Genomic DNA, 24,339 nt, shown 5'->3' with positions numbered 1-24,339 from the left:
GTAACAAAGGTTAATGATTCCTTGCACTTTTTTCAGCTCATTTAAACTTATCGAAGATGAATGCCACATGCTGAAATTAGGAGCCCAGCGAATAATCATGAGTAACCATTGGCTTCAGAACGTTCCAGGCAGAGGCCGCTGAGCCATAAAGCTCAGGGAGTTTAAGCCTCACGACCCTTCCTGTACCTGGGCCCCCTCCTAAGGAAGCCCTGAGAAGGGTCCTAGCCCTGGGCTCACATGGTCATGTCTTCATACAATGTGTGAAATGGAATATTTTAACTGTAATTTGTTATGACCACAGTTTGGGGATACAGCTAACTGGAAGTTGAGATTGGTATACGTGTATTGGGGCATTAGTGGGATGCATTTATGAAGTCGGCAGTCACTTCTGTGTATACTTTAGTTTTCGTTCTCAAAATTGTATAAGCTTCAGTCTCCACAAAAACCCAGATTCTCCCTGGAGACCACTGCCACACGGGCTGTCCCACGTGGTTCAGCAACGCCGTGTAAATGTAAAGGAGACAGAGGCTTGCAATGGCCCCAGGTCACCTGCCCCAGGTCACTCGGTCATCTGAGAGGCAGGGCTTGGCTGTGAGCCGGGGTCTCACTCCAAGGCCAGAGCGCTTTGTCACAGGACAGGGGCACTTCTGGGGAAGTGGTCCCCAGAGTGTGTCGGACCTGCCGAGTCAGAGCCTCCACGGCGCCCACAAGCCCTGCGGGTGATTCGGAGGCACTCGGGTCTGAGAAGCAGGCCCACGGCGTATGCTCAGACCTCTGTCTGGAGGCCAGCCGCCCGCCAGCCCCCGACGTCACAGGCAGCCCTGCGCCATCCGTCTGCTGTGACTGCCCCGGCATGAGAGCAGTGACCCGGGGACACTCCGAAATGTTCCTCGTCGCTGGAATCATGCCTCTGTTCGCCTGCTGAGGATAAAGAATTACACCAGGGGGCGATCTACTGTGCTGTTTAGGGCTGGCCTCCGCTTCTACCCTTTAACCGCGGCGGGGCGGCCCCCCTCGCCTCTCCCGCCCAGGATGCCCCAGCCTTTAGGAGCAACTCTGGCGCTAAGGCGGCACCTGGTGGAAAAAGCTGAGCACTGCATGAAAGTACACTGGGGGCAGACAAGGTTTCGAGGGGTTTGGGGGCGGGGGTTTGCTTCATTTGTCCTCAGATCTGTCGCGGACTAAGAATACTTTGGTAAAAGACAATGAAGTTTCAGAGAAATAAAGTGGAGAAAACAGGTTAAAAACTAAAACTCAGCTGAGTACATTTTGAGATCTTATTGGCTTTATTCAAGGATCCATGGATGGGGCGGCATCCCATCCAGCGGACGGAAAGGCGCTCCGAGGGGCTGCACACAGTGAGACTTTACAGGCAGGGAGCAAGGAGGTTACGCCAGCAAACAGCAGGCTAGTTGGGTCAAGGTCACTCCCTTCAGGGCACGCCCGGGGTCTACCAGGCACATGACCTCGCTGGTGCTGGACGGCCATTCCTGATTGACTGCTTTCAGATTCTATATCTGATTTTTTTTTTAAAAAAGAATGAAACTTTGCCATTTGCAGCAACATGAGTGGACTTGGCGGGCACTGTGCTAAGTGACGTAAGTCAGACAGAGAAAGACAAATGCTGTATGATCTCATGTGTATGTGGAATCGAAAACACACAAGAGACAATAAATATAACAAAAAAGAAGCAGACTCACAGACAGAGAACAAGCTAGGGGTGACCAGTGGGGAGAGGAGGGAAGGGGGGAGGGAAGGGGGGAGGGAAGGGGGAGGGAAGGGGGGAGGGAAGGGGGGAGGGGCACTAGAGGGATAGGGGGAGTAAGAGGTATAAACTATCAGGTATAAAATAAGCTACAAGGACCTATTGCACAGCACAGGGAATATAGCCAATATTTTCAATAACTGTAAATGGAGTATAACCTTTAAAAATTGTGAATCACCATATTGTACACCTGTAACTTATATGATATTGGTACATCCACTATACTTCAATTAAAAAAAAAAGATAAAAGATTCCATTTCTGGGAGAGCAGAGACTGTAATGAAATTAGGTCTCAGTTTGGTGACATGGGGCTCAGTATAATAACTTCATTTGGGGCTTGCTGTCTTGTTTTTTAACATATACAAAGTGCACAAAGCATCCAAAGAAGGTTGCGTTCAGATTCCAATCGCTGTAAATTTCCTACACCTTCCTCTCACCTCTGTCCTCCTCGCGGGCAGCAAATGCTGCAGACCAGCTCGCAGCTGCAGCGTGAGTAGCCCGGCACCACTTAGCGTGCAGTTTTACTCCTAAGAACCTTTATTTTTGCAGAAAGGGTTTCCTTTTCCAGACGGCTGAAAGAACAAACGTGCACGCCCGAATGCTGCGTCGGTTCTGGACTGACCACCACGGGACCTCTCACCCGTCATCGGGCAGTCGTAAGACTTCCAGTCTTTATTTACAATTTTTTTTGCTGTTTGCATTTTGTTTTGCTTCCTTTCCTCGTATTAATAGAAGGACTTCACATTCTTAGGACATATTTCTGCTACGAGTTAGCATGAGACTGTATTCTTTAAACTCTCTGCGTCTGTTATTTGCTTTCCGGTATTTACTTTGCATTTAGCACTTCAGTGCCTTTTACACAAGGATGATGAATTAGTGAGGAAAATGCAGTGCAATGGCTACAAGAAACATAGGTGTTTGGGTCTTTAAAAAAAAAAAAATCGAATTGACCAATCAGCTGGCTGGTTAGAGACAAGTGGCCCAGAAGGTGGGAATTCAGGCTCTACCCTGTGAAAGGCAGATATAAGTCTTTTTAGCTTCTAGCGGCCCCTGCGTTCCTCGGCTCACGGCCCCTTCTTTGGGTCACTCCAAGGTCGCATCTCCTACTACTTACTCTGACCCTCTTGCCTCCCTGCTTAAGGACTTTTGCAATTACACGTAACCCAGGATAATCTCCACATCTCAAGATCCTTAACGTAGTTAGAAAACAACTTCACAGCAAAACTTAGATTAATATTGGATTGAGTAACTCGGGCCTACTGCCTAACCAAGTTTCCACATGTCAGGATCACTCAAACTGGCATTATAGGTAGCATAACACGGTGTGAGGATGGAGGGCAAGTTACTAGGACAGCAGGTGTCCGTGGCACAATGGACACAATAGTGGTGGTAAGGGTGGTGGGACCATGCTACTTCTCCTGATGGCCCTAGAGAGCAAGTGTACCAGGGGCAAGGGGAAGTGAAAAATAAAGCATGAATTCAAATGCGAACATGAATACGAATATGAGAACACGTTGAGAATATTGAGAGAACCAGAAAACCCTCCACACAGCTTTGAGTGGGTCCCCCAACCCCTAGTCACAGAGTAGATAGAACTGACACATAACTGAGCCAGAGGCTGATGACAGGATGAGCGGAGTTACGGCGCCAAGGAAATGTTCGACCCCTTCATGTGTGTTGCACTAAAATAAGTGAAGTGGGACTCTGAATCACAGAACGGGAACATTAAGTCAGACATGGAGCAAGTTAAAAACTGAGCTTCTAAGTTCACTGAAATCCCATTCTCTCTCTTCACCCCATTCTGAGAAAATCCGTCCTCCTCGGCATACAAGTCTTTCAGTGATACAGTCATAAAAGTTGGCTTCCAAACTAATGCCCGTTCGTCTCAGGACACACACCCACGACCTCCCATTGCCTCTAGGCCCTGATGAGTTAGATCCCCAGATATCCCAGAGGGGGAAGAATAACACCTGCTCTACAGGGAGATCTTCTGTACACTAAAGGGTCCAAAGGCCTAGCTGAACTTGCTGACAGAGCCTGTGAGCATCGGTGGACGTGGATTCTACAGACGCAAGACCAAGGAGGCTGGAATGGGAGACTCAGCCTCTCTGAATTCACTGACGTGAGTCAATCTCATCTGGGATGTGCGATTCACTGGGCTGGTTTGAGCCCCTGTGAATGGTATGAAAGTCTGTTCCGCTGGCTAACTGAAGCTTGAACTTAGCCATGGACGGCTGTTAAAGAGGTCAGATGCCAGGACATCAGGAGAACGCTGAAGAGAATCCTGAAGGTTCTGAGAAATGGGAATTTTATCTGATTCCACTGGGGGCAATCTGCTAGCCACCCTTATGAGGGCTGTGAAGAAACGCCATTCACCAAGGCAACAAGAAGAGCTTTCCAGCTCTGCAGGCAGAGACTGGTGGCAGACACTACAGTGGAGTTAATGTACCTGATCTAGTGGGAATAATGGGATTCTGGAATGGTAGGGGCCAGGTGCAGAACTTAACCATCAGAGAGAAGCTGGGAAGAATTACCTGGTCTATGAATGGGTCTGCATGTTACATGGGCTTAAGCCAGAAGTGTCTGGGTTCAGTCCATGGGAAGCAGCTTTTGACCATCCGGAGCATCAGTTTTTGGGGACAGCCTACGTATCTGAAATTGTACACCCATCAGCCAACAGCTTATAACTTCACATTCCATCCACATCAAACCCATTTCACCACCTCTTGCTTTAGTCAACATACCTGGAACCAATGGGTCCCTGGTCCAAGGACCCACCCCATTATTAGGAAATACAACCAAAATCCTTGGAATAAGAGATCCTAGCTCCCAAGCACCACAGGCAATACTGTTCCGTACCTGATTCAACAAAACAACTGTGGCTGGAGACATATATCTGGGAGCTCATTTCATAGAAGCTTCCAGACACAATATGGATTCCCACCAAAAAGCCCCAGAGAAACCCTGGTTCTGTATAGTTTGGCAAGTTACAGGACATAGGAAGAAAGGAAACACCAGCTCCACGGAGCTCCTCTGAGCAAGAGATCCCACTCAGTGCTCTCCTGTGCACCCAATACATCTGCTCTAGTCCTGTTCACAGGCTGTCTCTTAAATGTCTAAACTAAAGGCCCCATAAATCTCTGCTCTCTGCACTTCCTGGACACCAAGCTTCTGTCTCTGCTGTATCCTAGGCTCACATTTAAGGGTGCATGCTTCTGCCTTTTCTGGTGATGACTTTGTCTTTTAAAAAAAAAAAATTATTTATTTATTTATGGCTGCACTGGGTCTTCGTTGCTGAGCGCAGGCTTTCTCTAGTTGCGGCGCGCTGGGGCTACTCTTTGCTGCAGTGCGCAGGCTTCTCACTGCGGTGGCTTCTCTTGTCGCAAAGCACGGGCTCTAAGTGAGTGGGCTCAGTAGTTGTGGCACACGGGCTTAGTTGTGTCGCGGCAGGTGGGATCTTCCCGGACCAGGGCTCGAAGCTGTGTCCCCTACATTTGCAGGCGGATTCTTAGCCACTGCGCCACCAGGGAAGTCCATGACTTTGGCTTTTGATGTAACCCATCCTCTCTGTCCAAGCTGATTCTTGAGCCCCTCTTCCTGTCAGGTCTGCCCTGCAGACACCAGGACCCAAGCTCCCTTCCATGGACGGCGACACACCCAGTGGGCTCGTGTGACACAACGGGAAGCACTCAGACGCTACGAGTCATGTGGTAACATCCAAAGAATATCAGACTTAGAGTCAGAGAACCCGGGACCAAGTCTTCACTCTGCTTCATGTTCTCCACACACACCTGAGGGAGTTATTAAAAACCTTGAAGCTTTAGTCCTCTGCCTCTAAATTAAGGCTGAACACTGATGCTCCCTACCTCACAATTTAACTTTATAAGAATGAAATAAACGTGAGAAACAGCTCAGTCTAATCTTTTGCACACAACCCACATTCAAAAATAGATAGTTACTGTCTGTGTTTCACCCTCATACACATGAAATAGTTTCCATTAGAACCCGGTTCAGAACATCTTTAATTTATGGATATTTTCATAGTTAAAGTCATTCCACAAGTGCTTTGGAGCTGATGAACTCAAATTCTAATTTTGGAGGCTGCTATTTTAATAAAATGACAGAAGCCCAAACAGTGATGGAGGTAGAGTCTAATTCTTTACAGCAAAGCAAGTACTTTCCATGAATCACTGAAGGCCCTTCTGCGCACTGGTGATAAATCAGTGGGGCAGCGGAATTAGCAGAATAAACAGAACTCAGCTCCTTCCTCCTCAACCCTATTGTAGCTTCTCTTCTTGGCTTTTAGTCAAGCAAACGGATTAAAGAGATGTTCAATGTTTCACAGAAGTGAGAAGCTTTGACAGGCTGTTGAAAATATGGAACCACTAGGAGGCAACACAGCCAGTGAGTAGCAGACTGTTTTTCCCCATAAAGAAGCTCACTCAGTAAGTCAGAAAGAGAAGGACAAATACCGTATGCTAACACATATATATGGAATCTAAGGGAAAAAAAAAATGTCAGGAAGAACCTAGGGGCAAGACGGGAATAAAGACACAGACCTACTAGAGAATGGACTTGAGGACACGGGGAGGGGGAAGGGTAAGCTGGAATGAAGTGAGAGAGTGGTATGGACATATATACACTACCAAATGTAAAATAGCTAGTGGGAAGCAGCCACACAGCACAGGGAGATCAGCTCGGTGCTTTGTGACCACCTAGAGGGGTGGGATAGGGAGGGTGGGAGGGAGACGCAAGAGGGAGGGGATATGGGGATATATGTATATGTATAGCTGAGTCACTTTGCTATAAAGCAGAAACTAACACACCATTGTAAAGCAATTATGCTCCAATAAAGATGTTAAAAAAAATAAAGAAAAAAAGATTAAAAAAAAAAAGCTCACTCTTTGATGTCAGCACAGGATCTGATCTGGGCTAGTCAGGTCCTCCTTATCAAAAACTTTAACATTTGAATGGAAAAACATGGAAATTGAGCATTTAAAAAAGCTACATCTCACCAGTGGCAGTCTTCTCGAGGGCAGTTCCATAAATTCTTTTTTCTATGTCTTCATTGGAGTAGAATGTTTTTAACCATAAATTCTTACTGTTAAGGTCCAGGGTCCCTGGATGCCTGTCTGTCTCAAGGTCAAAGTTGGAACCCATGAGTTACCCTAGTGTCCTGCCATAAATGGTCTTTTCTTTGTTTAATCGAAAACTTGTTGTTTCTACAAGGACCTACTGTCTAGCACAGGGAACTCTACTCAGTACTCTGTAATAACCTATATGGGAAAAGAATCTGGAAAAGAATGAATATGTGTATATGTATAACTGAATCACTTGGCCGTACACCTGAAACTCACACAACATTGTAATTCATCTATACTCCAGTATAAGATAAACATTTTAAAAAATAGGGCTTCCCTGGTGGCGCGGTGGTTGAGGGTCTGCCTGCCAATGCAGGGGACATGGGTTCGAGTCCTGGTCTGGGAAGATCCCACATGCCGCGGAGCAACTAGGCCCGTGAGCCACAACTACTGAGCCTGCGCGTCTGGAGCCTGTGCTCCGCAACGAGAGAGGCCGCGATAGTGAGAGGCCCGCGCACCACGATGAAGAGTGGCCTCAGCTTGCCACAATTAGAGAAAGCCCTCGCACAGAAACGGGGACCCAACACAGCAAAAATAAATTAATTAATTAATAAACTCCTACCCCCAACATCTTCTTTGAAAAAAGAAAAAAATAATAAAAATTAAAAAATAAAAAATGTTGTTTCTGTTATTAGGAAACTAGATAATTTTGAACACATACACAAATATATTGATGAAATAAAAGAAACTAGCACTTATTTGTTTGAAATATTTTGCTGCAAAAATTGGAGATTGTTTCTTTCTGTTTTGGCATGAAAATCTAGGAGTGGGCAGAAAAATTTTCAGCTGAATTCTCTCCAACCCATGAAACGCAAACCACACAACTAATTTATGCTCAGTTTTCAATAGACAGCTAGCTCCATTCCAATTAAACAGAATAGCCATGATTACATTTTTTAGAAGAGAAATAAACTGATTTTTTAAAATAGAGTCTGAGGCTGTATGATCAGAGCCCCCATCTGTGTATGCTCTTGTGTGCCCAACAGTGGGCTAAAGGGTTTGCAGGCGTTATGAGTTAAGGGTTATCATTCCATTTGCAGACTGGAAACCCAGGGTCCAAAGAGGATAAAGAGCTACCCAGGACTACCTGCTGCCGTGGCAGAATTCAAGACCGAACGTCGCGAGCCACGTTTTTAAACCCCCACTCCACACTGCTTCCTTACAGCTACTGCAGAAGTTTATGGGCCAATCTGTTCCCTGAAAAATATCTGTTACTTTGGCTTATAACCTCCATAAAGACAATTGACGAAAGATGAAAGACAACTGAGAAGCAAGCGGGGAAATGTCCCATCCAAGACAGCCAAAGCGCATCACTTTGTAAGTGATAATGACAGTGGTGTGCAGTGCTAGGGACAGACCTCATAAACGCAGTGGTGAGCAAACGCAGGCCGAGACAGAACAGGAGGGTCTACGAGATTCTGTGCATAGAAAGTTCAGAAAGAAACAAAGCTAACCTGCAGTGTTAGAAGTCGGGAGAGAGGCTGGTTTTAGGTTGGGTTGGGGACAGATAATTAAGGAACTCAAAAGTCCCCTTAACAAGACTCCACTGCAGTTCTATCGGGGGGTGTCCTTTCCTCTCTCTGACCTTAACGGCAGGTGACGGTGCAGCCGGCGGCTCGGGGGTCTCGGTCTTTAACTACACGCGGACTCCTGGGCTGAACGCCTCGTCCCCGTCCACCCCCCAGTCACCACCCTGGACCTCTTCCCCCAAACTCACCACGGCCATAGCATCACCGGCATCTCCATCCTCCAGAGGCTGCTCCCCGGGGCTGTCTGAGGCCTTTCTGCATCTCACACTATCCGTAGATCTCCAGGCTCAAGTCAGTTAAGTCGGCAGTTCTTAGCCTGCACGGGGTCATGCACGAGGACCTCTAAAAGGGTGGGGTTTCCTCTTATTTTGTTTAGGTTTCTCATTTTTACATCATTGTTTTTAAATGAAACTGATTAAATGCGTCAGGCGTGTTGTTATTTTCTAAACAGAGCTCCCAGGTGCCCACACATTCTTCTCCTCACCAAGTTCATTTGGACTTTTTCTTATTTAAGGCAGCAATACCATATGCTCCAAGTTCAAAAAGACATAAATGGTCTCAGGATCTCAGCTATCAGTTCAGAAAATGAATATTTACACATGTATACATATATGGTAATCTTATTTCAATAGTATGAGCTCTGCTACAAATGTCTTTAATTCAAGAAAACACAGATTTTTCATATTTCAGTTTGAACAAAATTCACGTTTCAGATGAATGCAAATAAAAGTAACAAATTCTGAATAAATGTATTAAATATTATTAAATTAGAATTATAAAAGGGGACCTTGTACATGATTATTCAACAAACATGTTACAAAAAATCATATCGAAAATATCATTTCTCTTTGGCATGCTCAGACATAATTTACATAATTAAATATATAATTCCTACATCTATGGAATGTTAACCATACAAGAAAATAATATATATAGCAAAAATAAAGTAGAATAGCATAAATTTTAATATTCTATTTGCAATATGTGAATTAAACTTTGTATTAAAAAATTTCAAATTACTATATACACCAAAATAAACCAAGGAAGATCGCATCCTATGCTAGGACACAGCTCACCAGTTATTTCTGAGAAGTCTCTTATTTTACTCATCTTAATACACCATAAAATTAGAAGTTTATCTCTTTTTTACAGTTAGTACGATTCCAGGTACTATTTTTCCTTCGAATTAGATTTACGTTCTTAAGAAATACCTGTGGGAGGGAAGAAGAAAAATGTCATTTATGATCTGGTTTTTAACATATTTAAACATATGCATAGTTTTAATATAGTTATATTTTATTTTATTTTGTTTAAAGAATCTGTGGACTTTTAATTTACAGTCAAATCCTGAGAATGTAGATTTACGTGTATGTGGAGGGGATTGATCGGTACTTTCAGAAAGTTTAAATGATGACTTCCACCGTTCAAGTTTTAAGATATCTGCAGAAGCCAAAAAGTGAACTTGACATCACCTAAATAACTCAAAAATATTCCTAAAATTTATTCATCTGTAATACTCGAATTCCTTGTTAAGTACGTGGAAACAGATACTATCAGAGATGACTCCTCCAGAAAAAAACTCACTAAATCTCCAAACACTGCAAGTTTAAAGGGGCCTGTTTATCAGGTCTGTCCTCTATGCATCTTGTCCCAGGAGAATGTAAGTTTGCATAAAATATTTTAAATTATAATACAGTACTTGTTTTTTTGAGAAGTTTTCCAGTTATGAGGTTGCTTTTTGGACTTTATGTACATTTACTCATTCGGATAAAATATATCAAAGCAAAGAACAAGATAAACGTGGCTTGAGTGACTGATTGATTTTCTTTTCAAACATGGCTTGACTTAGGTCACTTCAAGAGCCTCATGAGTTTTCTTCATTTATTCTTATTTTGCATTATTCAAAAGGTTGGAGATGGGATGAGAGTAACTGATGTGAATATCTTGCCACTGAACACTGAAATGATCTAACTGATTTTCTTAATCTAAAAAAAAGGGGAAATTTTTAGTTCAGCAAATTTAAATATGCAGAATTGAGTGCCAATTATTATTATTAATTTATAATTGCTTTTTCAATAAGAATAAGAAAAGCAACATCAACAATAGGCCAGAATTGTCTCAGTAATTGTCACAGCAAACCTATCAGAGCCTATCACATCCCCATGCAGTTATTGGGATAAATTAAGTTACGTTGGCCAGATCGAGATATTCACAGATACTTCCAGACTACAGGTTCTCCAGACTTTGATGTCCACCCTAGAAAGCTGAGGAACTTTAAAAGGGACTTGTCTGGGGTACTGGAACGCTGAGGACACCCCCCTTCCCCGCTCCCACCCCCCAAATGTTGACTCTGTACTACACCAGAAAGAACTACTGATTAGAAAGATATTTGCAAAGAAATGAACACCTTTCAGTCTTTTGTATAGACTCTACTTTTGTAAATAAATGTGAGAATTTCCTTTTGATTTATCTAGGTCATACAAATACTTTATTGCCCTAGGGTTCCAAAGGTCATTTAGCCAGAACGAAAATTCTAACTTAATTTCACTCTGGCAAAATGCTTACATGTTCACTATACGTTTGATTGTTTGCTTTTTCTTCTATTCTTCTAATACTTCCTCTCTTATTATAACCTATATAGCATAAATCAAAATTTTAGGGCCCTACTTTTATTATATCTACTTTTATTATACTTTGACCAGTTAAAAAAAAGGTAGACCTTTAAACAGTTTGGTTCATCTAATGTGTATATGCATACGGTTTCTGCACAATAATGACATAACATCAAATGTTGAAATATTTTAAAAAATCACTGAGGACTCGTAAGGCTGCCCAAAAGCTGTTTCTATTAATTCAATCACTGTTGAGGACATTTTTTTATTAATTCAATAAACCATTTAGACCAAGCTTTAACACTAAGTGGAAAATCCACAGGTTAAAGTTATTTGGTGGTGCTAAAATCAGCTTCCTGGGCTTTTTAAATTGTTCAAAATTTCTTAAGAGAGTCAGGCTGTTAAACAGAATAAGAAAAATTAATAAATACATACTCACACGTAGGTCTTCTATGCCTGTGAGCACAGAGGACTCACTGCTAATCTTTTGAGCAATCTAGCACATCTTTTGTAATCTAGGAGAAACATTTAAAAGTAAATTGTGTATATGGTTACTACAAATGTGGGGAAAACCATGTTAAGTTATTGTCGCTAATTCTTAATAATGATAGCCATAATTTAATAAACATCTAATATAGCAAGTACTTAACCCGGATTTTCTCATTGATTCTCCTGATGATATAAGCAGCTAAGATGTTACTGTCATCTTCACTTTAGAGATGAGAAAACAGCCTCAAAATGTTAAGAGTCTCATAGCTAGTAAGCAGTTTCATTCCAAAGCCCAGAGTTTCTCCACCATATGCTGTGCTACCACTTAATCATTCTGCCTAGATGCCAACAAGATTCATTTTCTCTAGTCATCAAACACAAGCAGTTTTTGAAAAAATCATAACAACTCTGACTGAACATCCCAAGTAAAATTAAATATCCCTCAAGATGACCAATTTAGTTTAAAAAAATGCAAAACGTTTAAAGTTCATTTTCTTTAAAAAGAAAGTTTAGATTTAGAAAGGAATTTAAAATTAGCCAACTGAGTTACCACACTTAATGATGATTTGGGCAGTTTAAAGGGGAGCATTTAAATATAATGTTTGGAATTGCTATTTAGTTCAGTAACTTAAGAATCCCAAAGAATTCTTTAGACAACCTTTAAAACGCACGCTACCGTTATTCAGAAAAGTCTATCACTCAGCATAGAAATGATGCGATATGAAACTACTCGTAAAAACTTAGGGGGAGGGCTTCCCTGGTGGCTCAGTGGTTGAGGGTCCGCCTGCCAGTGCAGGGGACATGGGTTTGAGCCCTGGTCCGGGAAGATCCCACATGCTGTGGAACAACTAAGCCCGTGCGCCACAACTGCTGATCCTGCGCTCTAGAGCCCTCGAACCACAACTGCTGAGCCCACGAGCCACAATTACTGAAGCCCACGCGCCTAGAGCGCATGCTCCGCAACAAGAGAAGCCACCACAATGAGAAGCTTGCGCACCGCAATGAAGAGTGGCCCCCGCTCACCGCAACTAGAGAAAAAACTTGCACACAGCAACGAAGACCCAACACAGCCAAAAATAAATAAATAAAATAAATAAAATTTGTTTAAAAAAAAAAAAACTTAGGGGGAAATTTTGACTTACACTTCATGGTCATCTTTTTTTTTTTTCCATTTATATAAGAGAGTGCCTTATTTATGCCAAGGAATTTGATAAATGATAAAAGGTTTATAATTTATCAAATGATAAATCCTGACAGACATTGTGGTCCTTAAGGAAATCTGGCTATTTTCAGATCTGTCTGAAATAGTCCCAATTAGAATGTGGTTTCATTGCTCATGGTGTCAACAGAACGCACACACCTTAAATTTAAGCACCGTCAATGTTGTAAACAGCACGTCATACAATGTTTAGTCTATTATTTCCCACTCACAGACAGCTGAAGTTTAAAATCACGTGCATTTACTGTTGGATAAAGATTTTTTAAAAAGGACAAAAATGACCCAAGTTACTTACAAGCTGGCATTGAGCAGTCCCTGGTGTTGTGGTAGAGCCTGTGGAAATGTTTGCTACACTCGGCTGAAAACGTGACCGGCCCTATTGGACAGGAAAAGAATGCTTACGATACACATAGGTGTGTTTTCCAATCAAATCTGCCAGCACTTTATGGATAGAGATAATATAACTGGTTTACATCTTTCCATGCCCTTAAAAGACCTTGCCTGGGGGCACGTCTCCTCCCCCAGACTCTGAGGCAGGCAGTGAGGTGTAATCTGTGAAAAACAATCGAAATTCACTCCACATTCTCAACATCTCACATAATGGAACATAAGTCTATTTCAGGAGAACTCCTCAGAATAAGTAAGAGAGAAAAGCTCTAGACAGAAAAACAAAAAATCTGCAGAGAGCAAAGCAAGCGGATGTGAAAGAATAAAAAATAAATATCCACGGTTTCCACTTTCTGTTCTTCATTTTATTTAATAGGAGTGAATGTTTATATGCAGAGACATTTATTCCATTTTCTACTTAGAGTGATTTGTGTCAAGGACCACTGGAAGGTGGACAGGGTCTTGAGACTTCCCTTATTTTCCCCACAAACCCAAGAGAGTCCTCACCAAAATTCATCCCTACATCTGCAGTCTGCTTTTTATGGAAGTGGTAGAAGTAGGGGAGCCCACGGTGCCACTACCAGGGTTCTAGAAACATCAGGAAATTTCTTACACTTCTCCGTGCCTCAGGAGGGTCTTCACGACCTCGTTCCAAAGTTAATTAACAAGGTGGCCCTGGGCTTTGGTCAAGGGGGAACCCACATCTTTGCCAGCTTATTGGCCTGAGATGTAAAACAGGGAAAGGCGGGGGAATGACTAGGCACAGAGTAAAGGTCAGGGTGCACGCTTCGAATTAAGTGATTTGCTAGAACATGGGGCACAGGATGATTGCAATGATTCCCCAAGTTGATCCGAAGAACCAAGGAGTGTCGTGGGAGAGAAAGCCACCGGTGCTCACCATGTGACACATGAAGGGAATCTGCTCTGCCCTGTGAGAAACACTTCCTCTGTGTCGCCGACCGGGAGCACAGCTAAATCCCCAGCACACCACGGAGGACTCATCACAGTACAACTCCCCCCACCTTCCAGCCACACTCTGCCCAGTGGCCACACACACCCTTGCCTAAACTGGCCGCCCGGTCCTGCCCCAAACCACACCATGTGTCCAAAGGATTGCTTCTGACCAGGATGCCTCTCTCATCTGGGAAAACCCTATTCATCCTTAGAGCCCAGCTCATATATTGTGTCCACGACAGCCTTTTCTGGTAGTTCTTGGCAAAACTGTCCACTTCCTGTGTCTCCCTAAAATTCTGTTTACACTTCTATCATTCACCCAGATCTGGTTCCCATCACCATTAAAACAAGCTAGTAGCATTTGCCTACCTCCCTGACAGGACTGTGAGCCTCTAACAGACATTTATTTTCATGCCCTCAATGCCTCATGGAGTAATATGCTACAATCTTTTTAATTGAATCGCTGATAAAGTTCACGCCTACCTGTGAAATGCTTTATGAATTTGTCTTTTAAGTTCAAATCTCTTGGGAATATTTCTGAAAAGAAAAAAAACCTTTAGAATTTCTTGAATGCATTTCCATCATTAAAAACTCTCCTTATAAACACTAACTCAGAAGGATATCTGCACCCCCGTGCTCACTGCAGCATTATTTACAACAGCCAGGATACGGAAGCAACCTAAGTGCTTGTTCACTGTTCACTGATGGATGAATGAATGTGGTATATATGTATACAACAGAATAGCACTCAGCCATAAGAAAGAATGATACCCTGCCATTTGTGACAACGTGGATGGACCCAGAGGGAATTACGTTAAGTGAAATAAATCAGACAGGAAAGACAAATACTATATGACTCCACTTCCACGTGGAATCTAAAAAACAAAACAAATGAGCAAACAAAACTAGGTTCACAGAAACAGAGAACAGAACAGTAGTTGCCAGAGGGGAGGGGCTTTGGGGAGGAAGCAGAATAGGTGACGAAGGAGGTCAAGAGGTACCAACCTCTGGTTATAAAATAAATAAGTCATGGGGGTGCGATGGACAGCATGAGGATATAGTCGGTAATACTGTAGAGCACGTTAGAAGGTTGCCAAGAGTAAACCCTGAAAGTTAACTGTACGGTGACGGATGGTAACCAGACTTCTCGTGGTGATCGTTTTACAATGTATACAAACATCGAATCATTATGTTGTACGCCTGAAACCAAGGTAATGTTGTACGTCAATTTTGCCTCAATAAAAAAGTTTTAATATCCTTACAAGGAGACTATAATGACAAGCACTAAACACATGAGCTTGTGGTTGTTCACGCAGCTGATTCCAAGTCTGTATGTCCAGCCCTGGCCAGGGTGACGGGGAGAGGTGAGGTGAGGCTACTCACCATCCTTTATAAACTTTGTCTAAGGGTGAGGAGAAGGGAAGGATTTTTAGGCAAGGGAGGGATACCTCATTTTAAAGATCATCATGCCTGGTACGGAGGGGCGAGAGTCGATGCAGAGATGGGATAAAAGGTTTACAGAGAAGTTATCGTGCGTGTGTGGAACAGCGCTGGCCTGTGGAGGGGTTAGCAAACTGCCCTCAGGACTCCTCCTGCCCCACGCCTGTTACTGTAAATAAAGTTTTATTGGACCACAGCCATGCTCATTACTTACGTGTGGCCTACGCCTGCTTTCGTGCTACGATGCGGGGGCAAGACATTGTTGCAGAGATTGCATGGCTCACCGAGCCTCAAATATTTTGAAAATGTTTGAAATAGAGAAAGGTTGCCAGCGCCTGCTGTAGCATCCTATTTGCATTCAGCTAAAATGGTGATTGTCTGCAGAGAGGCAACAGCGACAAGGATTCTGGGGGTGGGAGGGAAGAGAGATTTTTCAGTGCATACTCTTTTCATTAACATTTTTAAAAATTAATTTATTTTTTTTATTATTTTTGGCTGCGTTGGGGCTTCGTTGCTGCACACGGGCTTTCTCTAGCTGTGGCAAGCAGGGGCTACTCTTCGTTGCGGTGCACGGGCTTCTCAGTGAAGTGGCTTCTCTTGTTACAGAGCATGGGCTCTAGAGTGCAGACTCAGTAGTTGTGGCATGTGGGCTCAGTAGTTCTGGCTCACGGGCTCAGTAGTTGCAGCTCGCAGGCTCTAGAACGCAGGCTCAGTAGTTGTAGTGCATGGGCTTTGTTGCTCTGCAGCATGTGGGATCTTGCCAGACCAGGGCTCCAACCCGTGTCCCCTGCATTGGCAGGAGGATTTTTAACCACTGAACCACCAGGGAAGTCCAACTTTAACTTTTTTCAATGTAAATCTGTTTTCATTTTTCAATAAGCAACTAGTTAACTGAAAATGAATCTGTATTTAGGGATTAGATGCCCTGGTGATAACTTTCAATCAACGAAATATTAAATGAAGGACTGAATATGAGAAAACTACCCCCAACAACAAAATTAGATGATTGGGCTCTGATGGAAAACAATCTTAACAATCAGCTTCCATTATAGAAATGGGAGCCACATATGTAATTTAAAATTTTTAGTAGCCACATTTTAAAAAGTAAAAAAAAAGTTGAAAAATTAAAATTAATTTTAATTAAATTAAAATTAATACTTTATTTAACCCATTATATCCAAAATATTATCCTTTCAATATGTAATCAATATTTTAAAATTACTAGTAAGATAGTCTACATTTTTTATACTAAGTTTTCAAAACCCAAGGTGTACTTTACACTCACAGCACACCTCAGTTTGGACCAGCCGCACTGCAAGTGTTCAGTACTCATAGGTACCCAGTGGCTACCATGCTGGACGGCACAAGAATAGAATGTAGGTTTCACCCCTCTGGTATCTAAGGACAACGGTATGGGAGATTACATGTACAGATGGATTAAAAATAAAAGGATCCCAGGACTTCCCTGGTGGTGCAGTGGTTAAGAATCCGCCTGCTAATGCAGGGGACATGGGTTCGAGCCCTGGTCCGGGAAGATCCCACATGCCACGGAGCAACTAAGTCCGTGCGCCACAGCTACTGAGCCTGCGCTCCAGAGCCTGCGTGCTGCAACTACTGAAGCCCGCGTGTCTAGAGCCCGTGCTCCGCAACAAGAGAAGCCACCGCAATGAGAAGCCCGTGCACCGCAACGAAGACCCAACACAGCCATAAATAAATAAATAGTTAAAATAAATAAATAAAAGGATCCCTAGGTAATGCTTGATGATTATCCTGGAACAACTTGAATAACCTATCATCTCATTCATCCAATTTATGAAAATTTCTAGTTTTCATTTAACCAAAACAGTTACCATCTGCCACCCTCAACAATTTTAAGTTTACAATCATATATTTTTAAAGGAACAGACTTGCATATTATGTATATAATGTTGGCAGGCTTATCTCTTGTACCTACTTCTTGTTAAAAATGAGCAGAGATCATGTGAAATAATAAAAAAATCATAATACAGAACAACTAGAAAATAACAGAAAATGTTTGGTGTTTGCTTTTACTTGCGTATAACTTAATATCTTACCATAGAGATAATTTACTCTGCCATGATCGATTCTTTACAAAGCCACGTTAGTGGATCCTTAGTACCTCTGGAAGTACTGAAGGGCATTACTTTATGTTTTAATCTAGCATTTTTCATGTACTTGAATTGAAATGTTTGTTATATAGTTCCCTGAGTTATCATTTCCTTTAGTTAAGGAGCTGGCATGATTATTCTCTTTCTAAATATATAAAAACAATTCTACTTTCAAAAATAAGAACTAGATTTATTACATCAGTGCTGAGAGAATCACTGAGGGAAAATGTAAGTGTTTGAAAAAAATTCATGTTTATTAATAACTCTGTTCCATGGGTCTTCTGGGAGCTTGTAAGAAATATAGAATTTCAGGCCCAGACCTATAGAGTCACTTTCACAAGAACTCCTAGGAGATTTATTTGCACATTCAAGTTTGAAAGCAGTAAACTAAATGTTCCAAACAAGATACAAAACTTCTTGAACATTCAACAGTGAATTACTTCATAATCAATAAGTTACAATATTATTACGAATGTATTTGTAGTCTGTGATTATTAGAAGACAAGACACAGAATTCTTTCCAGTAAAATTATCTCATCATGGGGGGCTTTGTTGGCGGTGTTTTGAATTTTTATCACTTCTTTACTTTCGGGCACTACAGGATGCTCCAGGCTCCTCCTGAATAATTTCCTGTCTCGGTGTTAGTACCAGTCGTTTCTCCAAGGAGCCCTGGTTCCTCTTATAGAGGATGGTATTAGAAACCGAAGTCTGGGACTTCCCTGGCGGTCCAGTAGTTAGGACTCGGTACTTTTCCTGCCCAGGGCCTGGGGTCAATCCCTGGTCGGGGAACTAAGATCCCACAAGCTGCGTCGAGGGCAACAAAAAGGAAACCGAAGTCCGGGTACCAGGTGTGCTTGTTGCTACTGGGGTATGGTTGTTTCCAGGCCCATGCAGTTGACGGAGCAAAGAAACATATGTGTGGTACGTAGGGGCACCCTGATTTTTAATATACCTAGTGTTCAAATTATTTAAAATTGTACCACAATACTTGCCAAAATATATTTTTGGAATGTACAGTATCTGTAATATTTCACTGATAATATTACAAAGAATTTAGGATTTAGTTTTTTTTTTTCCCACATGGAAATAGCTACAAAGACATCATGAAGGAAGAGGGCCTGGAAGGAGAGGTGAATTGTGACAGGCAGAGATGACAGAAGCGCGTTCCAGGAGCTGGCAGAAAAGCACAGACAGCGGCTACGGCATCTGCAAGGGGCAGGCCCCGCCCATGCGACCCACACCCTGGGAGAACCACAGAAGGGAAGATGGGGCAGGTCACAGGGGACTTAAATGTCCTGCCTTCAAGAGAAGTTAGGGCTTTCTTGGAAAATCCAGAGAAGCCACTGCAGGTCTGTGACTGGGGAGGAAACAGCCTGGCACTACTAAGAATATTCATTTGTACTGAAATTAACACAACATTGTAAATCAACTATAGTCCAACATAAAAGTAAAAAAAAAAATTTTTAAAAGACACTTAAAGCACCTACTTTTCAGCACTTAGGATAAGATCAACCTAAGTAATATGTATTTTATATTTTAAATTACAATTAAGGGCTTCCCTGGTGGCGCAGTGGTTGAGAGTCCGCCTGCCGATGCAGGGGACACGGGTTCGTGACCTGGTCCGGGAAGACCCCACATGCCGCGGAGCGGCTGGGCCCGTGAGCCATGGCCGCTGAGCCTGCGCGTCCGGAGCCTGTGCTCCGCAACGGGAGAGGCCACGACAGTGAGAGGCCCGCGTACCGCAAAAAAAATAAAAAAAATTTTAAAAATTAAAAAATACAATTAAAATGATGTATTAATCTCAAAAAAAGAATATTCATTTGTAATTGTTTGTAAGAACCTCTCCAAAATGGTCTTCACATTCCTGCCTTAAGCCTCATGACAGCAAGGTTTCACATTAAAAACAAACAAACCCAAAACAACCCAGCAACACAGATCTGATTCCATGAAGTCTGCAGAAGAATGTAAACGTTCAGTGACATCTCTTGAAAAGGCAAAGCTTTTCCATCAAAACTTTCTAAAAGTCCCCCTCATACTTCCATCTCCCGAATTTCACACCAATTCCTTCTCTGTCCCAAATTCCTCCAACCCCCCTCTCTAGCCCCACCGCTGCCACTTCTCAGACATCTGACTCTGTTTTCATTTCAGTGACGAGTACCGCAGTGCTCCCTTTCTTTTGCAGAGTTCTGGGAACGATTCTTTGCTCCATTCTGCTGGTGTGATGGTCAGACAACAGGGGGAGAGGGATACAGGTTATGAAAACACACACTTTCCACGCTTAGCCCAATGAGGCAGCCCAGCAGAGGGCGCCACCCAAGTTAGGGAGGCAGTGTGACATTGTCCTGAGGCTTGAACCAGGGCGATGGGCAGGACGATAAAAAGGAAGGATCAGATTGCAGAGACCTGGGGAGTGGGGTTTGGTCATTAACCTGAGCTCCTTCAGCACGAGTCAATAATGTTGGTTAACTTCGTATTCCCACGCCCATCAGAGCACGTCAGGTGTGTGCTGTGAGTGGCTAGATGAACTGATGGATGGGTGATGCGTGAACAACGCATGGGGCGGGGAGGAAGGGGGGCCGGGGATGGTGAATCCTGAGGGTGATGGGTACCTGCCTCTCGCATCTCCTCCTTCCCAGTGCCCCCCTCCAATTCTAACGGCATCCTCGCTGGTCACCCTCTCACCCGAGGCTTCCGCACTTACTGCTTCCCCTACGTGGACCGATCCCTGCACCTCGAGCCTCACGGGAGTGTTTAGGGAAGCCGTTGACCTACAGAAAAGGGAGGCACCGCAGCCGCAGGTGCAGCAAGGGTTTCAGAGCCCAGAGCGCATGCGAAGGCCCGGGTGATGGTGTTTACTATGTCGCAGAATCACGGGGTCAGAATTCCCGAGGTACCTGGCAGGGATGACAGTCCTTAGCCTCCAGAGCCTGGGAGATGTTTCCTCCTGAATGAGCTGTGAACCCCGCCACACCCGAGTGTGCCTGTGAGGACCACCTGGATAGGGCCAGCTCATGTCCTTGTTGGTCCCTGACCCATGTCCGAGTGTCCCCTTCACTTTCACAGACTCAGATACGGATGTAAAGAGTCACCCTTCCTCCTCACGTCATCCAAAGACTACATCACAAACAGCTGGAGAAAGCAACCGATGTGGTGCACAGATCACGCTCTGCCGGGCTGTGTTGTTTTTTTAAACTTCGGATTGTTGCCACTTACATTGTAACTTTTAATAAAATATTCTTTCTCCCTAGAAACTCACTTCGGTAAGGCTTCAGCCTTTTACAGAGAAAAGATCTGTTAAACTTCAATGACACAGGTCTGAATTAATGTTACCACAAATGTTCCAGTAGTTGGAGACTTTCTTCCACTCTTTTACTTTACAAAGTGACATTCCATTCTCAGATAAACGTTGGGGCCAAGAAGTTGCAAGTCCGAGGATGCGAAGGGTGTGGTGCCGTCACTGCATCACTGCGGTGGTCACCATCCTGCCCAGCTCCCCTCCGGGAAAGCCCTGTGTGTCCCCACCACGCTGGAAAGCCCTGCCCAGCCCTGGACGAGGTCCTGGGTCCTCCTGTCTCAGCTTCCTGGACCTTCTCCACCCCCCGCCTCCCCTTCAGCCCGTCACTGGCCTCCTCTTTGGGTCTACCTGTGCGCCAGCCTCCCCGCCTCCCCACCTAGAACGTGCCGTCAGAACGCAGACACCTGACTGCCTGCTCCCCTGGGTGGCCTCGGCCTCTGCCTGGTGACTGGCACGCAGCAAGTACTGGATGAAAATTTGTGCAGTGAATGTGTATATATTTATATCATAAATATCATGAAAGAAAAACGGTCCTAAGAAACCCCTCTCTGCTTTGTTCAAAGTGAAGTAAGAGGCAGAAGAGCGAGGAGATGACAGCAAGGCTGCTGTGGGCTGCGACCTCTCAGCCAGCGGGTGCCGGGGGGGCGGCCCCCGGAAAGGGGCGCCTACCGCTGCCCGGGCTGGGCGGCCAGCGCGTCCTCGCTCCGCAGGTGCGCGGGCTCCCAGCAGAGGCGCGTCTGAGCGGCTCCCTCCTCCTGCTCCGCCCCGGCCTTCCTGCCCTAAGCGAGCCGCAGCCCCGCCGCCCCGTCGGGCCGCTTCGCCCCGGGCTTCTCACGTTTACTCCTCGTTCGGCCGCCGTCCTCGCCGCCTTGGGGTGTCTCAGGACTCCTCGTGTCGGCTACTTTTAATCTCTTTTCTCATCCCCATCACTCGTTGGGCAGCGAAACGCCAGGAACCTGGGCGCGCAGAGCTGATCCGGGAGCCGCGGCGGCGGGTGGAGCCTGCTCAGCTACCCAGGCCCTGCGCCAGCTCCAGGGGGCCGCAAAGGGGCGTCCCGGCGCGCGACGCCAGGGCCCTGGCCCAATCCCCAACCCGGGCTGGACCGGAAAGAGGCGCCGCCAGGTGCTAACCTGTCCGCCCCGCCTCGGCCGCTGGGACTGAAGCGCATGTCCTCGGGCTCCGGGCCCCCGCTTCTGAGGCCCGGCCTCTCTCACGGGGAAGAGGCGCATCGAGCCGGTTCCTCCGCAAGATGGGTTTCTGGATACTTAACGTCTCGGCCGCGGTACGTCTCACCAGCTCATTGCCTCTTTCCCCGAGCGCCCGCCGTCGGCGGCGAGCGCTGCCGGCCTGCTCCCGCGGTGCGCGAGCCAGGCCGCCCCGAGCGCGCGCCTCTCCGGGCCGCACGAGTCCTCCCGCCCTGGGCTCGGCGCACGGGGCCGCGGGCGCGGGGCTGCTTACCTGCGCTCCGGGAGGCCGCGGGGAGGGACAGCCAGGGCTTCGGCTCCTCGCCCGCGACGCGCGCGCCCCTGCGGCCCCCGGGCCTCCCCTGGGTCCCGCGCGGCGACAGGACCAGCGCCAGCAGCAGCAGCGCGGGCAGCCGGGCGCTTAGCCTCGCCGGTCGCATGGGCGCGCGGGAGCGGCCGGAGGGAGATCAGGCGGGTCTCGGGCGGAGGCGGAGGGTCCGCGCCCCGAAGACGGACGGCGGGCGACACCTGCGCGCCTCGGGGAGGGACGCAGGACGAGGACACGGGCGGGGACGCGCGGCTGCCCCGGGGACCTGGGCGAGGCCCAGCGCGCAGATGCTCACAGGTCCGCGCGGCCTCCCCGACGGCCCCGCCTCGGCTCTGCGGGTGTCCGGGTTCCCCGCGCAAGGCCGGCTCTGTCCGCCGCCCCGTCCAGCCCACAGGGATCGAGAGAATCAACTTCGCGGCCGGGACCGAGGGGAGCGGCGCAGTAGCGGCGCGCGGCGGCGGAGACGCAGCTGCTGGGAGGGAAGGTGCGGGTCCCCTGAGCTCGAGCCCCGCCCCCAGCCCCTCGCCCCGCCCCCAGCTCGGAGCTGGCGGAAGAAGGATATAGAAACGACCGTGGGGCAGGGACTCCCCATCAACTATCCGTCGGGGAAAAACACCCTCAGACCATATCATCTTATGGCTGAAAGTCTGTCTTTTTACTAGCCTCTCTCTGTTTCCCCAGCCCAGTCGACCACTTTTCTACTCTGTTTCTATCAATTTGACTTTTAAAAAATTCCATATGTGATATCATGCGGTATTTGTCCTGTCTGGCTTATTCCACTTAGCATGATGCCCTCCAGGTTCATCCAAGTTGTCACAAACGGCAGGATTTCCTTCTTTCTCATGGCTGAGTAGTGTTCCAGTGTGTGTATGTGACCTCTTCTTTATCCATTCATCTGTTGTTGACCGACACTTAGGAGGTTCCGTACCTTGGCTATTGTAAGTAATGCTGTCATGAATATGGGAGTGCACAAATCTCTTTGAGATACGGTTTCAGTTCCTTTGGCTATAAACCCAGACGCGAGGCTGCGGGATCATATGGTAGTTCTGTTTTCCATGGTGGCTGTACTAATTTTGAACCAACTGGGAACTGACAGTGCACAAGGATTCCCCTTTCTCTGCATGCTCACCAATGCTTAACTATTTTTTGTCTTTTTGATCACAGCCATACGAACAAGTGTGAGATGATATCTCACTGCGGTTTTGATTTGCATTTCCCAGATGGTTAGTGACACTGAGCATCTTTTCATGTATCTGTTGGCCATTTGTGTGCCTCCTTTGGGAAAATGTCTATTCAGTTCCCCTGCCCATTTTTTAATCAGGTTGTTTAGGGGGTTTTTTGGTCTTGAATTGTGTGTGTTTTTAATATATTTTGGATATTAACCCCTTAACAGATAGATAGTTTGCAAATATTTTCTCCCATTTAGTGGCTTGCCTTTTCAGTTTTTTGGATGGTTTCCTTTGCTGTGCAGAGCTTTTTTCTTTTTCTTTCTTCCTTCCTTCCTTCCTTCCTTTCTTTCTTTCTGTATGTCTTCTTTGGAGAAATGTCTGTTTAGGTCTTCTGCCCATTTATGGATTGGGTTGTTTGTTTTTTTAATGTTGAGCTGCATGAGATGTTTATATATTTTGGAGATTAATCCTTTGTCCACTGATTCGTTGAAAAATATTTTCTCCCATTCTGAGGGTTGTCTTCTCGTCTTGTTTATGGTTTCCTTTGCTGTGAAAAAGCTTTGAAGTTTCATTAGGTCCCATTTGTTCATGTTTGTTTTTATTTCCATTTCTCTAGGAGGTGGGTCAAAAGGTATCTTGCTGTGATTTATGTCATAGAGTGTTCTGCCTATGTTTTCCTCTAAGAGTTTTATAGTGTC

General features: G+C 45.3%; 1 protein-coding gene across 1 annotated transcript; it reads right to left on the bottom strand.

Moving 5' to 3' along the window:
• Positions 1–11,497: 11,497 nt before the first annotated feature.
• Positions 11,498–22,584, bottom strand: ALKAL1 (ALK and LTK ligand 1; the record flags this gene model as incomplete). Its single annotated transcript, XM_082674683.1, has 4 exons — positions 11,498–11,562; positions 13,051–13,131; positions 14,580–14,633; positions 22,419–22,584. The coding sequence occupies 4 exons, from the start codon at positions 22,582–22,584 to the stop codon at positions 11,498–11,500; spliced, it is 366 nt and encodes a 121-aa protein (XP_082530809.1).
• Between the last annotated feature and the right edge of the window lie 1,755 nt (positions 22,585–24,339).

The sequence above is a fragment of the Grampus griseus genome (genome assembly GCF_964374135.1).
Source record: "Grampus griseus genome assembly, chromosome: 17".
Taxonomy (NCBI): Eukaryota; Metazoa; Chordata; class Mammalia; order Artiodactyla; family Delphinidae; genus Grampus; species Grampus griseus.
This window is presented reverse-complemented; position numbering and strand designations above follow the sequence as displayed.